This window comes from Oryctolagus cuniculus, chromosome 9, assembly GCF_051225735.1.
Source record: "Oryctolagus cuniculus isolate XC-2025 breed Fujian yellow rabbit chromosome 9, ASM5122573v1, whole genome shotgun sequence".
In the NCBI taxonomy this organism is placed as follows: Eukaryota; Metazoa; Chordata; class Mammalia; order Lagomorpha; family Leporidae; genus Oryctolagus; species Oryctolagus cuniculus.
The window spans coordinates 16,848,926-16,862,097 of NC_142875.1; the positions used below are offsets into that span (position 1 = coordinate 16,848,926).

Consider the following 13,172-nt stretch of genomic DNA (forward strand, 5'->3'; position numbering starts at 1 on the left):
CATCATATTACATATGGACATTTACATATAAAATGTATGCAAATTAATTGAATTTGGTGAACTTACATAACTGTATCATGTGTTACAAATGTATATATATGTGTGCATGAACCTAACTATATATATGCACATATGTATGTATGTAGTAGTATATGTGTGTGTATAGGTATCTATATTTGTACATATGTGTATATAGATATGTGTGTGGAGAATGTATATAGGTGTGCACATTTGTGCATATACATGTAAAGTGGTACTTTGTATATTTGTGTATATTTGTGTAGTCAAATGTGTGTATGAGGGTACTTCAAAAGGTTTGTGGCAAAGTGGAATTAAAAGAATGAGTTTATTTTGGTGCAAAAGTTTCTTGGGCATTGTTTTCTCATAATATGCATTTTCCACATATTACAAAAATGTTTCTGCACCAAAATTTTTTTGGTACTAAAATAAACTCATATCTATATTCCATGCATTTTTAAGTAGTCTTGTATATTTACTTATACTTACATGGATGTGTGTGCGTGTTTACACATGTGTGTGTGATCTGTGACTACACCCAGGTGATGAGACTGAGTATTTCCAACACCCTTGAAGACCCTCTTCTATGCTTTCCTAGTCAATATCACTCCCTACTCTCCAATAAGAGGTAGCAGGCACTGCAAACAAGTGGGATTATATATTGTGTAGTACTTTGTTTCTTCTTTTGCATATGGTTCCTGTACATATGATACATACTTGCTGTCTTTGTTCTTCATTCACACTGGGGCATTCTGTGTGTGCATACCCTGCAGGTCATCTCTTCCCTGGCTGATGCAAATTTGGGTTTCTACTTTGGGGATCTTGGCTATCAATTCTTATACATGTCTTTTGGTGGGTGTAGGCCTTCCTTTTCCTTGGATATATATCTAGGAATGAAATTGCCAGGCCAAAGGGTAGGCTTATGTTTAGTATTACAGGTACTGCCAAATAATTTTCCAAAGTGTCTATGCCAACTCACTATTCCTGACAGTACATGAGAGCCCAGTAGCTCCACATCTTTCCCCAACTCTTAGTATTGTCAATTTTAAAACTTTCCATTTACACTCTTCTAGAGCAAGGAAATCAAAACCATTCATCCAGTATCTATAGTTCCTCTGCAAGTTGTTTCTTGAAACTAATTTTTCATGTTGGTTATTTGCATGTTTTAGGGGTTTTAATTTTAATTGGGACATTTCATTTTATCCTAAGATTATGAAGAATTCTGTTCCTTTTTCCTCTAGATGCATGGAGAAGTATTTTGGCTAGTTTATTTCCCGGGCATGTTTGTCATTCTGGACTTTACATATTGGATTTGAAAACAGTGATTTGAAGATCTAACTGTATTTCCAGTTGGATTAGTTGTACCAATATGATCAGATGAATGATCTATCTTTTCCCCATTTATTTGAAATAACACTTTTATCATATAGGACATTCCTATGGGAATTTGAAGTTTTCAGCCATTTCACTGTTTTATTGTAATCCTTTGCCAACATAATACTTATTTATTGTATCTTTGTCTTGCATTTTAGTCCCTTCTTCATTAGTTACTTGAAAAACTTCTTGATGGTTCTTCCATATTTTATTTTCCAGTGAAGTTTACGAACAACTTCTCTAGCTCTAGAATAACCCCCATTGGGATTTGGATTGAAATGACTTGACATTTTTATATTGATTAGGAAAGATTGACATGTGCACTGTATTAGATATTCGATGCAGTTACATGGTAGGAAGACAGACATTAACAGATGATCAGACAGTTGACTGATCTCTGTGTGATTATATGAAGTGAAGCGAAGGATGTGTGGAGGGGATTGATTGTATAACTGAGATCCAAGAAAATTTCTTCTTGGATGTGGTATTTAACCTGATGATGGAGTTTCTGTACTGGACAACCAGATGCTGGGCCACTCCCAGGGATGGGAAGACAGGGTAGTGGGGATAAGGATGGATATGTGGGCCTGAGATACCATTATTAAATAAATAGATCTTTAACTAGTTTTTCTTCTGTCTAGATTCCCATCAATTCCAGATAAATTTTCTCAAATCATCTCTTCAACTGTGCTACTTCCATAATTGGAAGTAACCTCTAGTGACTTTTCTGTTCCCTGTAGAATAACTTTTAACCTTTTCATGTTTGCCTTCAGCCTCCTTTTCTGGTTCTATCAGCTGTAGCAATAGCCTTTGGGACATGCCACATCTGTTTCTGCCCCAACATGTGCCGTTCCCACAAAGTATCCCTCCTTGTTCCTACCTGTTTGACTCAATCCACCCTTCAGGGCACAGCTCAGCCTCTCTGGCAGCCAGGACCTCCAGTGGCCTCCCTCTCTCCTTCAAATTCCTCTGGCTCGTGGATGCATTTGGTTGTTACTGCACACAACATTGTATGGTTGGCTAAGCAGTCATAAATAGTCAGACATGTGCCTTATGTGTCCAGCTGCACTGTGAACTCCTTTTGGGGCCAGGAACAGAATGTTCCATATTGAGGGCATCCCCCATCTTCCATGCAGCTGGAGCCCAGAAAGGATGGATTGAAACAGTGGCATAGTTAATGCCAACATATGCCTATGAAATTAAAAAAAAAAAATCCCAGAGTAACTGATTAACTTCACATCACACTCCTTCAGGATATACGTGGTATTCCGACTGATCGCTTGAACAGAGTGTTAAGAACCGTGGAATCAGCCAGACATGAACGAGAAAGACAAATACCGAACATGCAACAAATTCGAGAACTCATTGGCCATCAGGTCAGCTGCAGAATTGAGGAGAGAACGTTGCTGTCTTCAGGTGAGCCTGACCACAACTGCCATTCTATTGCTGCAGGTGGGGGCCTAATTGTATACTCTTGTCACAGTTTTAAAGGGTTTACAGACATTGACAGTGGCACTTCACTGGCAAATGTCTTCCTCTTTGTACTACTAAATGCTGGGCCACAGATTCTGTTTCTATGTTTAAAAAAAAAAAAAAAAATTGGAGTCTAGACTCCAGAAACCTAGAGATAGGCTTGTCCATTTCCACAGCAGTATTGACAGTGTTGAAGATTTAGTTTTGCTTTTTACTTACTGAGAAAAAGGCAATGGAGTCTTAAGCATGACACTACTATTACAGATAAGTTCAGAGTTCCTCAGATGGACACCCTTTCAACTGGAGAAGTACCCAAAGCGATACAACTTCCTCCCAAAAACAGACTGTTGGTTAGACAAAGACCTGTGTTTACTGATAGGACCTCTGTTCCAAAGTGAGTATTTTCCGCTGCCAGACTTCTTTTATTAATGTTTGTCTTCATCCGCTCGGGCTTCCACAACAACCTACCATGGACCGTGTAGCTTAAACCACGGAGCCTTATTTTCTCACAGTCCTGGAGACTGGAATTTGAGCTCAGGGTGCCGGCATGGTGGAGTCTGTGAGGGCTCTCATTCTGCCCTTCATACAGCTGCCTTCTCACTGTGTCCTCAATAGGACAGTGAGAGAGCTAGAGTCTCCCTTCCTCTTCCTGTAAGGGCACTAATCCCAGCAGGAGGGCCCCACCCTCATTACCTCCCTGAAGTCTAATCACCTGCCAAAGCCCCTGCTTCCAGAAACCATCACGCTGGGGCCACAGTTCGGCACGGGGAGCATCCCCATAATGGTGTTGGGCCCGTGGGACAATCACACTTGGAATTCCTGTCTCATTGCTACTGGGAGACTTGTGTTACAGTTCTCTCTCTTTTATGTACTCAAAAATCACCAATTCCATAAAATTTATCTTTATACTATTCATCCATGCAGTTTAGAAATATTTTTGTTTTTTTTTAGAATTAAGAAAAATACAGTGGAAGATAATTTTCCCAGAAAGTCTTCAACTATTACGTGAGTACTTGGGGAAAGGAGGGTCATATTAAAAATTCTTTTAACTGAATGTTCTTTTCATTGTAAATTGGTACAATCATTGTGGCTGACTGAAGCTCTACTTGTTAGACCTCATTAACTTATGGTTCTCTTGTGACAGGTCTTCGTCTCCTTATCAATTATGTAAATCAGTAGTACTAAGGAGCCATGCCATAGGCATCCTCATTCCCTGACCCCACCTCACCCCATAGTGATTTTAATTAATTAATTAAATCATATGGATGATGTGACTTTGAATGGCTTTACCATGAGAGTGTACATCCATTTCAGGTGGCATTTTAGTGTTTCAGCTACTGGTCGACGTTAATGATCCAAGACCTTACTCTGTTAGGTTCTCTTACAAAACCAAGAAGCTAGCTCGGTTGCTGTGTCGCTGACTCAGCTGATTGGTGTTTAAAGCCTCAGGTTTCTCATCTGTATTATGGATAACGCAGCCTTTTACCCAGGCTTTTTCTACCATGCGAAAGGCTCAGTGCTTATAGATACTCAAACTAGAGTTATGGTATTGTGACTAATTATGAGCAAGACTAGTTTTATAACTAAATTTCATCATAATTGCCTTATTCTGGAGATATCAGACCATAAATGTCTCTTCACTGAGGCATTGTGGGACAAATCATTCACCCTTCGGAAGCACTTTTCATGTGTGGATGCTTATGGGAAGAGCTTTATGTCATGGGATGGAGGAGGACTGAATCAACACTTATGACTGACACATTGCCTGGGATTTAGGTGCTCGATGAATAATCTCCATCAGACACTGCTCTGAACTTCTATTTCATTTTAAAATGGGGGTGATAATTCCTGTGATAATACAAATGAGATTGCGTATGTAAAAGCACCCTGCAAGGTGCAGTGTGAAGGTTGGTTGTAGGCAATGACATTGTCTTAAAAGATGGGGTGGTTTTATGGTGATACCTGTTTTTCTTCCACTGAGAAGTGTTCCCCTTAGGTATGTAAAAACCAAGAGTGGAAAGAATCCACACACTTGGGTTGAGAAAAGTGGGGACTTCGGCCCACCTGGATCCACGTGCCTCGGGTCTGGCAGATCTGGAAGTGCAGTGACCACACTGCCACGTTTGGGACTGGGCCTCAGGCCATCTTGTCTGTGATCCACCTGCACCGCCACACCCAGGCATTGTTGGTGGTGCTGCTCTCTTCGTGGGGACGGTCCTGCCACTTTCAGAGGCCCATCGTCTGTCAATCTTGATCTGTGTAGGACCCCTCCCTTCAGTTCGGAGGAGGAGCTGGATGAAGAGGACATCATCCAGATGTACTCGTCCCCAGACCTACTTCCTGTGAAGTCCTCTAAAAGCAACAAGAGCAACGTCGCAAAGGCCGCCGCCAAAAGTGACACTGACTGGACCGAGTGCAGCGAAGTAGAGGAACTGAACGTTTTCCCCAAACCTGCAGGTGAGCTGTGAGGGTTGAGAAACCTCCTGGGAATTTCAGTTAGGGCCGGGGCCCTCACCAGGAGCTGGGAGAGTGTGCGAGCGGGAGAGAGGGCTGATCCAGAAGGCGCTGCTCAGGAACACGGGCAGTGCAGAGCTACCAAGCCATGGCCAAGGGGAAGGAGAAGAAGGCACGGGGACTGCCACAGGGAGGCACCCCACACGGCGGGGCCCGAAGCACAGAAACTGCTGCAGCGTGGCTCCCTGCTAGCAGGGCTGGTGCTGGGCAAGGGTTGTGAGGGAAGGACCTGCCCTGCGCTGCTGTCCTTGGATGGCTGTCTCCTCCCTGCGTTCTGCACCCAGATTTCCCAAGATCCTAAGGGCCCCGGTCACACTGGAATAGAGCCCACCCTATGACCTTGCTTTGGTTGACCTCTTTAAGGAATCCTGTTTCCAAATACGGTCACATTCTAAGGTGCTGGGGGTGAGGACTTTAACATGTAAATTTGAGGGGACACAGCTCAACCTGTAACACTGGACAACCATGGGAATGGTTGTGACAATCCACGGTGCTGCCTTTTAGAATGGGTCAGTTCTACACAGTCCGGCTCTGTGAGTGCTGGCGGTTTGCTGAAGAGAAGTAGTGGGTCTGTTTTTGGTTTTAAAGAAATTTTAGCCAGTGCTGCCGTAGCGCAATAGGCTAATCCGCCGCCTGCGGCGCTGGCACACCGGGTTCTAGTCCCGGTCGGGGCGCCAGATTCTGTCCCGGTTGCCCCTCTTCCAGGCCAGCTCTCTGCTGTGGCCCGGGAGTGCAGTGGAGGATGGCCCAGGTGCTTGGGCCCTGCACCTGCATGGGAGACCAGGAGAAGTACCTGGCTCCTGGCTTCGGATCAGCGCAGTGCGCCAACTGCAGCGGCCATTGGGGGTGAACCAACGGAAAAAGGAAGACCTTTCTCTCTGTCTCTCTCTCACTGTCCACTCTGCCTGTCAAAAAAAAAAAAAAAAAGAAATTTTGTCTACTGTAATTTTTAAAATTACATCTTAAATATCAGATATAATTAACCTATTGATTTGTATGTAATTTGCATAGACAGCCATCCCGCTGTACCCGCGGTGGATTGGTTGCAGGCCGCACCCCATAATAAGCCTGCAGGTATGCAAATCCCTTAGTTGGAAAGACATGGTATTTGTTTGTAACCTACACACTTCCTCTGTACACTGTAACTCATCGCTCGGTTACCTATAATACCTAGCACAATGCAAATACCATGCAAATAACTGAAATACTAGATTGTTTAGGGAATCATGATAAGAAAAAAATGTCTTTACATGTTCAATACAAACATGATTGTTTTCCTTAATATTTCTGACCCATGGTTTGTTGAATCCACAGACGTGGAGGGCCAACTTTGCCATATATTTGTACAATTATGTAATGTATAACTGGTTGACTTAAAAAACAATTCATTTTGTTTTTGAAAATGCCATCCCTGTCGGTTGCTTCAATGAGGTTTCTGACCATATACCGTAGTGAGATCATGCTTCTTTAAAATGAAAACTCGATAGCTCCTTGTCTGGAGGAGCATGGTTTGTTTTTTAAGATATTAAAAGTTTTAACTTTTACTCATCCCCCAAATCTATCAGTTGATTTTACATGAATAATAAATCATTGAATGTAAAGTTTAGACACTTTCAGCGTTGCCTTTAAAGTTGTTTTGGAACTGAAGATACAAATTTTTAACTGTTTTCCATTGATTCTATAGGAACTTCCGTCAAAACACTAACTGAACAAGTTGAGAAAATAGCTCCACATCACAGAAATGGGACCAAGCCAGCCGCTGGAGTTAATGTTCCTGATATGTTCGTCAGAAAGGAAGAATTGCAAGAACTAAAGGTGAGACCACTTTTACTCGCCAAGCGTGCATTAATTCATCTTTTGTACTATTACACCTTAATCACTGCATTTTTCACAGTGAAGTATAAAACACAATTTTTAGTATAGCAGTTGAGATTTTCACCTTATCTTCAGTGTTGTGTTTCTTTCCATTCCGTAGAGAATCTGAGCTATTGGAGTGATAACTGGTGCTAGACATCATTTGCATATCACACTTAACAGGCTTTCAAACTCCTGTCATGTGTATATATACCAGGTGTGGATCCTTCTTGTACAAAGAGCTCTGTGACTGACTAGAACCCGGGACCTCCACAGTCGCATCCAGGCACATCCAGAAATGGGGGCCCAACACTTCCTGGGTGGTTCTGACCCCCAGGGCCTGGACTTGTGGCTGTGTACGGGGACCTGCCCTATTTCTGGACACAGCACATCCGTGTGGACAGGGTCTGCCTGCAGTGATCTCTCTTGCCTTCATTTTTCACTGAGATTTAATTTTTATCCTAATTTTCACTCAGACTTAATTCTTACCCTATTTATTCATGGAATCCAGAACATTCCACCAAATTACTTTCATTCATGCTATTTGTATTGTATAAGCCAAAACATGGCCAAAAAAAAAAAGTTGTGTGTCAAAGTGTCTTCTTTTGGAACGCACTCAAAATCTGCTTTTCTCAGGCAGGGGCCCTTTCCATGGGGCTCCCATGTGAGGTCGCTCACCCTGACAGTTCATACGCCTGCAACGTAATACTTCTGGAATTTTCTAAATTCATGACGGGGCAGAGTAGGAAAAATCCAGTTCCACGGCATGGAACAAAGAACAGGTGACTTCCTTAGTCTTTCCTTAGTTCCGGACTCACAAGTCTACTTCAGTTCCCTGCAGAAATGGCTGCCATAGTGCCAGCTGCTCAGTTAGGCCCCAGCCCGATGGCTGGGCACCGCCTCTCCCGGACACGCGAATCACTCTGCACGCCTTTCTTTCAGTGCACAGATGTGGATGAAGACGACTGGGACATATCATCCTTAGAGGAAGAAAAGTCGCTGGGGAAAAGACCTGGGCGAGAACAGAAGGAACCGCCAGCTGTGAAGAGTGAAGCGAATTCCACTCAACTGCTGAAGGCTTGGAGTTCCCTGGCCCCCAGGGGGCCCATGGGAGAAGGTTCGCTGCTTTGCTGTCTCAGCCCGTTTGCTGATTAGTTGTTCTGCTTTTCTATTAGTACCTATTTCAGTTACGCTAACATTCATCAGACGGTTGGCATAACCAAGAACTTGATGCTCTTCTGCTGTTCTTTTAATAAGGACTGAGTTTGTACGTAAAGTGACGAAGCATTTTCACGTAACTTTAGGCCTTACCTTTGGTCTTTAAAATTTTTAGGGAGCCGGCATTGTGCTGCAGTGGATCAAGTTTCAGTCCTGACTGCTCTGCTTCTGACCCAGGTCCCTGCTAAAGGACCTGGGAAAAGCAGGTGGAGGGTGGCCCAAATACGTGGACCCCTGCCACCCATGTAGGAAACCACCGTGTAACTCCTGGCTCCTGATTTTGGCCTGGCCATTGTGGCCATTTGGGGAGTGAACCGATAGATGAGATCTGTCTTTCTCTCTGTCACTCTGCTTTACAAATAAATAAAATAAAATAAACAAATCTTAAAAAAAATTTTTTTTGTTAGTGTTGGAAATGTCCAAGCAAAACATCCCCTTTGTGCAGGGCCCTTAGATGTTAAAATTGCCAATCTCAAAGCTGAATGAGACCATTCTTCTGGCAGTATTCCCACAGTTCTGTTTCCCTACCAAGTATTTTTCTTGATTTTCTTCCAAAGCAGTTTCATTGTAGTTAGTGGGATGAACTATAAATGAAATCCTTCATTAAATGGTTTCCATCCACCTAGTGTAGAGCTGGTTAAGTCCCGTAACTTAACTCTCAATTGATTTAATTTTGAAAGTTAAAAAAATTTCTAATTAATATTTTTTTTTAAAGATTTATTTATTTACTTGAAAGGCAGAGTACAGAGAGACAGAGGCAGAGAGAGAAAGGTCTTCTGTCTCTGGTTCACTCCTCAGATGGCTGCAACAGCCAGGGCTGGGCCAATCCAAAGCCAGGAGCCAGGAGCTTCTTCGGGTCTCCCATGTGGGTGCAGGGGCCCAAGGACTTGGCCCATTTTCTACTGCTTTCCCAGGCCATAGCAGAGAGCGGGATCAGAAGTAGAGCAGCCAGGACTCAAACTGGTGCCCATATGGGGTGCTGGCACTGCAGGCGGCGGCTTTACCTGCTATGCCACAGTGCCAGCCCCTAATTAATAATTTCAAGAAAGTAATTCTTGCACATGGTGGAAGTCAAGTTGTACGTCAGCTGCCTTCAGTGCTCCGGTGGGCATCTCCAGGTCTCTGGTAATAGGCCTTGATCCTTCTGCCTTGGACATGAGCTATGAATGTCCTGCACAGAAGTGGCCTTGACTCATTCTCACCAGTCACTTAGGCCCCTCTTCATTACGTTTGCACCCAGTTTGTAAACTAATACATGTAGGTCTTTACATTTCAGTAGGTGCTCCTGTTCCCTTCACTTTGCCTTTTCTCTGCCACTCGTATGTCACCTATGTCTTCCCCCTCACACTGTCAACTTATAGCACAGCCACCATGTAACCCAGCAGGAAGTTATCTATCATTGGCATAAGGATCCACCCCAATTGTTGAAAATCAAAAGACCACTTCAGGGGCTCAGGATCATGGCACTTTTTTTTTTTTTTTTGACAGGCAGAGTGGACAGTGAGAGAGAGAGACAGGCAGAAAGGTCTTCCTTTTGCCGTTGGTTCACCCTCCAATGGCCACCGCGGCCAGCGCGCTGTGGCTGGCGCACCGCGCTGATCCGATGGCAGGAGCCAGGTACTTATCCTGGTCTCCCATGGGGTGCAAGGGCCCAAGCACTTGGGCCATCCTCCACTGCACTCCCTGGCCATAGCAGAGAGCTGGCCTGGAAGAGGGGCAACCGGGACAGAATCTGGTGCCCTGACCAGACTAGAACCCGGGGTGCTGGCGCGGCAAGGTGGAGGATTAGCCTAGTGAGCCGCGGTGCCGGCCGATCATGGCACTTTTTAATCGAAGCTCATCGACCCTAGGAAGTGTTTTTTTAATACTCATCCCAACCTGACTTGCTGATCTTCTTCTCCTTTCTTGATATTTGTTCATTTAGAGTCATCAACAACAGCACAAATGTCCTGAGCACCCTGAACACCGGGGCCCCAGGCTGAGCAGGGGGGAATGGGGGAGAGGCAGGTCCAAGTGTGCTCAGTCCAGGAGCTTGTAGGCTGCAGGGCAGGACCTCACAAACTGGGGTCCTGCGGTGGGGGTGGGGCCAGAGCTGTGGCTAACTTGCGGTTGGATTTCATAGCAGCCTTCCAACATGGCTCGTGGGGGCTGGAGGGCCCCTGGGTGACGAATGACAATATGAAATTATGGATTTTTACAGGCTTGACAGTCTGTTTAACCATTGGGCCCTTCTCTTCCTCCTTTCTCCCTCCGGCTCCACAGGACTTCAAGAGAATGAATCAAACACCTTACAAAGCAGTTTAGTAACCGTGTCAGATTGGAGTGACGCTTCAGATGTATAACCGAAACTCCCGGGTCAGAAGATTCATCCAGAAGTCAACCGTCTTTCTCAGGTTTTAGTAACCTGCCTCCACGCGTGCCATGCTCCTGCCTTAGAGCGTTTCCCACAATAACAAGGAAGCTGACTCAAAGAACAAGGATCTCTTTTACGGCACTTCATACAGTATTAAAAAACCAATTGTCCACAGTATTTTGAAGCATATAAAGGTGTTTAAGACTTCTGCTTGAAAAATAACATGTCGTTGAAGTCATAAAAAGTCTGTTTTCTTCAGAACGGTACTCTAGTGTTGAGTATATTCCTTTCCATAATTTTTAAGTCAGGCCTTTTAATTTATAGTAAATCTTGGTTTGAATTATTACAACTTTTTGAAATTTTCTTATGTGTACTATCACACTGGAAAGTGTTTATAATTTTGTTGGTATCTTTAAAACTGTATTAGTAGAATCATTAGTCAAATCTTACACATTAGACTGGTTATTTTTCATATAGAAGTTTTGAATTGCAATATAGCTAGGTCTATGTTCAGTACATTCTCCTGAAGTACCTTTGTCATACTTAGCTTACTGGAAAGCATGTTGCTATTACTGTTAGGTTCTGCAGCATAATCTTTTTCTTGGATATTTTATGAATAAAATATAGTTATTCTGAAAGCCAGTTATCAGAATATGAATGGAAAAGATGGGGAGTAACTTATGTGTATGTGGTTTGAGTTTCTGTAAAACATTCACCTCTTATTATAAAATACCTCAAAATTCATTTAGTTAATTCTTGAACATTATCAAAGGTCAGAAAACTAATATAAGCTTTTTTTTTTTTTTTGTAAATTTTTTACACTTTGTGATACTAACCTGTACTGTTTCCAAAAAAGTAACGCTTTAAGCACATGGTTTGTTGGGTTTTGGATCTCTTCATTCTGTCAACCTTTCCAGTAAAGCCTTCCATTGTTTCCTGTGCCTGTGGCTGAGTTATTAGAGACAATTTCTGGGTCAAACCTGTACTTGTGCTATGTCACACCCAGCCTGACACCAGAATGAATCTTTGTCTTCACCCTCCCACGGTTCTTTGCACTTGTAGCTCATTCCTAGCCTCAAAAATATCCTTCCAACTTCTCTTCATGCAGATACAAGGGGTCTTCAGAAAGTTCCTAGAAAATGCATAGTATGGAAAAATGATGCATGAATTTCAAAAATCTTTTATATCAGTGGCCAGCGTTGTGATGGCAGGTTCACCTTCTGCCTGCAACTCCTGCATCTCATATGAGCTCCAGTTCAAGTCCTGGCTCCTCCACTTCTGATCCAGCTTCCTGCTGTTGCGGCTGGGAAGGTAGCGGAAGATGGCCCAAGTATTTGGGCCCTGCCACCCACATGGGAGACCTGTATGGAGTTCCAGGCTCCTGGTTTTGGTCTGGCCCAGTCCTGGCTATTGCAGCCATCTAGGGACTGAACCAGCACATGGAAGGTTTCCCCTTCCTTCCTTCCTTCCTTCCTCCCTCCCTCCATCCCCCCCTCCCTCTGCCCCTTTTTGTAACTTTGCCTTTCAAATAAATAAATACAATCTTTAAAAACATTTTAGATCCAAGTAAACTCACCTTTTAATTGCATTTTCCTATGAATGTTTTGAAGTACCTTGTGTACTCACTTTATTTGTATGTTTCTTAAAGATTTAATAAACATCAAATTTTCATGAGTAGTAAATAGAAAACTTTTACAATATAAGTAGTAAATTGCAAAGAGAAGCAGCTTATAAAAAGGCACCAGCCCAGAGATAGCCCATGGGTAACTTTGTTCATTCATTTATTTAACAGATATTTAGCCAGTTGGTGGTTTTTAACATGTGTTAGTTCATTAATTAGAACACCTCTGAGACATAATTATTGTTCTAATCCACAGCCTAAATATGTGAGAAATTGAGTTATTAAGTAATTCTCCAAAGGCCATACAGCAAGAAGTAGCAATCGCAGACTTTAAATCAAGTCTTTATTGCAAGGTTGTCTACCAGGTCTGCACTCCTGAGTGGAAATGTTAACACACTTCTGCTCAGTAAGCCCAGTACTGAAACAAGGTCCATACTCCACGTCAGAAAGGCCAGTCCTTTTACTTCTCCACATAGTACTGGCATTTTTTCTTATTAGATTGGGTTTGTTCAGTTTTCTCTGGACTGCTACCCTCTGTTGCCCCTCTTGGATGTCCAGCCAACCAGTATCTGATTACTAACAGAGCTCTTCCATAGCTTCATCCCCTCCCTCCCTAACACCTTCTATCAAAGGAAACATTGCGCTCGCTCAGACTTTGGTTTAAAAAAATGTTTCCAACACACAGCCACACAATCCTGTCTCCAAGTTATGTCTTTCAGTGAATTAGTATCTAGAAAAGGTATTTCA

At 43.1% G+C, this 13,172-nt stretch overlaps 1 protein-coding gene across 14 annotated transcripts in view; it reads left to right on the forward strand.

The window, feature by feature from the left end:
- The window catches only part of DZIP1 (DAZ interacting zinc finger protein 1), a 53,250-nt gene extending 41,511 nt beyond the window's left edge, over positions 1–11,739 (forward strand). For 11 of the 14 annotated variants that reach the window (XM_017343555.4, XM_017343558.4, XM_017343557.4 and 8 more), the window contains 8 exons: positions 2,646–2,808; positions 3,130–3,259; positions 3,817–3,870; positions 5,129–5,322; positions 6,391–6,453; positions 7,064–7,194; positions 8,176–8,350; positions 10,714–11,739. In XM_017343555.4, the coding sequence (XP_017199044.2) occupies positions 2,646–2,808; positions 3,130–3,259; positions 3,817–3,870; positions 5,129–5,322; positions 6,391–6,453; positions 7,064–7,194; positions 8,176–8,350; positions 10,714–10,793 (990 nt within the window). In that variant the 3' untranslated portion in view covers positions 10,794–11,739. The remainder of the gene's footprint in view (positions 1–2,645; positions 2,809–3,129; positions 3,260–3,816; positions 3,871–5,128; positions 5,323–6,390; positions 6,454–7,063; positions 7,195–8,175; positions 8,351–10,713) is intronic. The other 3 variants (XM_017343559.4, XM_070048382.2, XM_008260108.5) reach the window with 1 other exon arrangement.
- Positions 11,740–13,172: the final 1,433 nt, after the last annotated feature.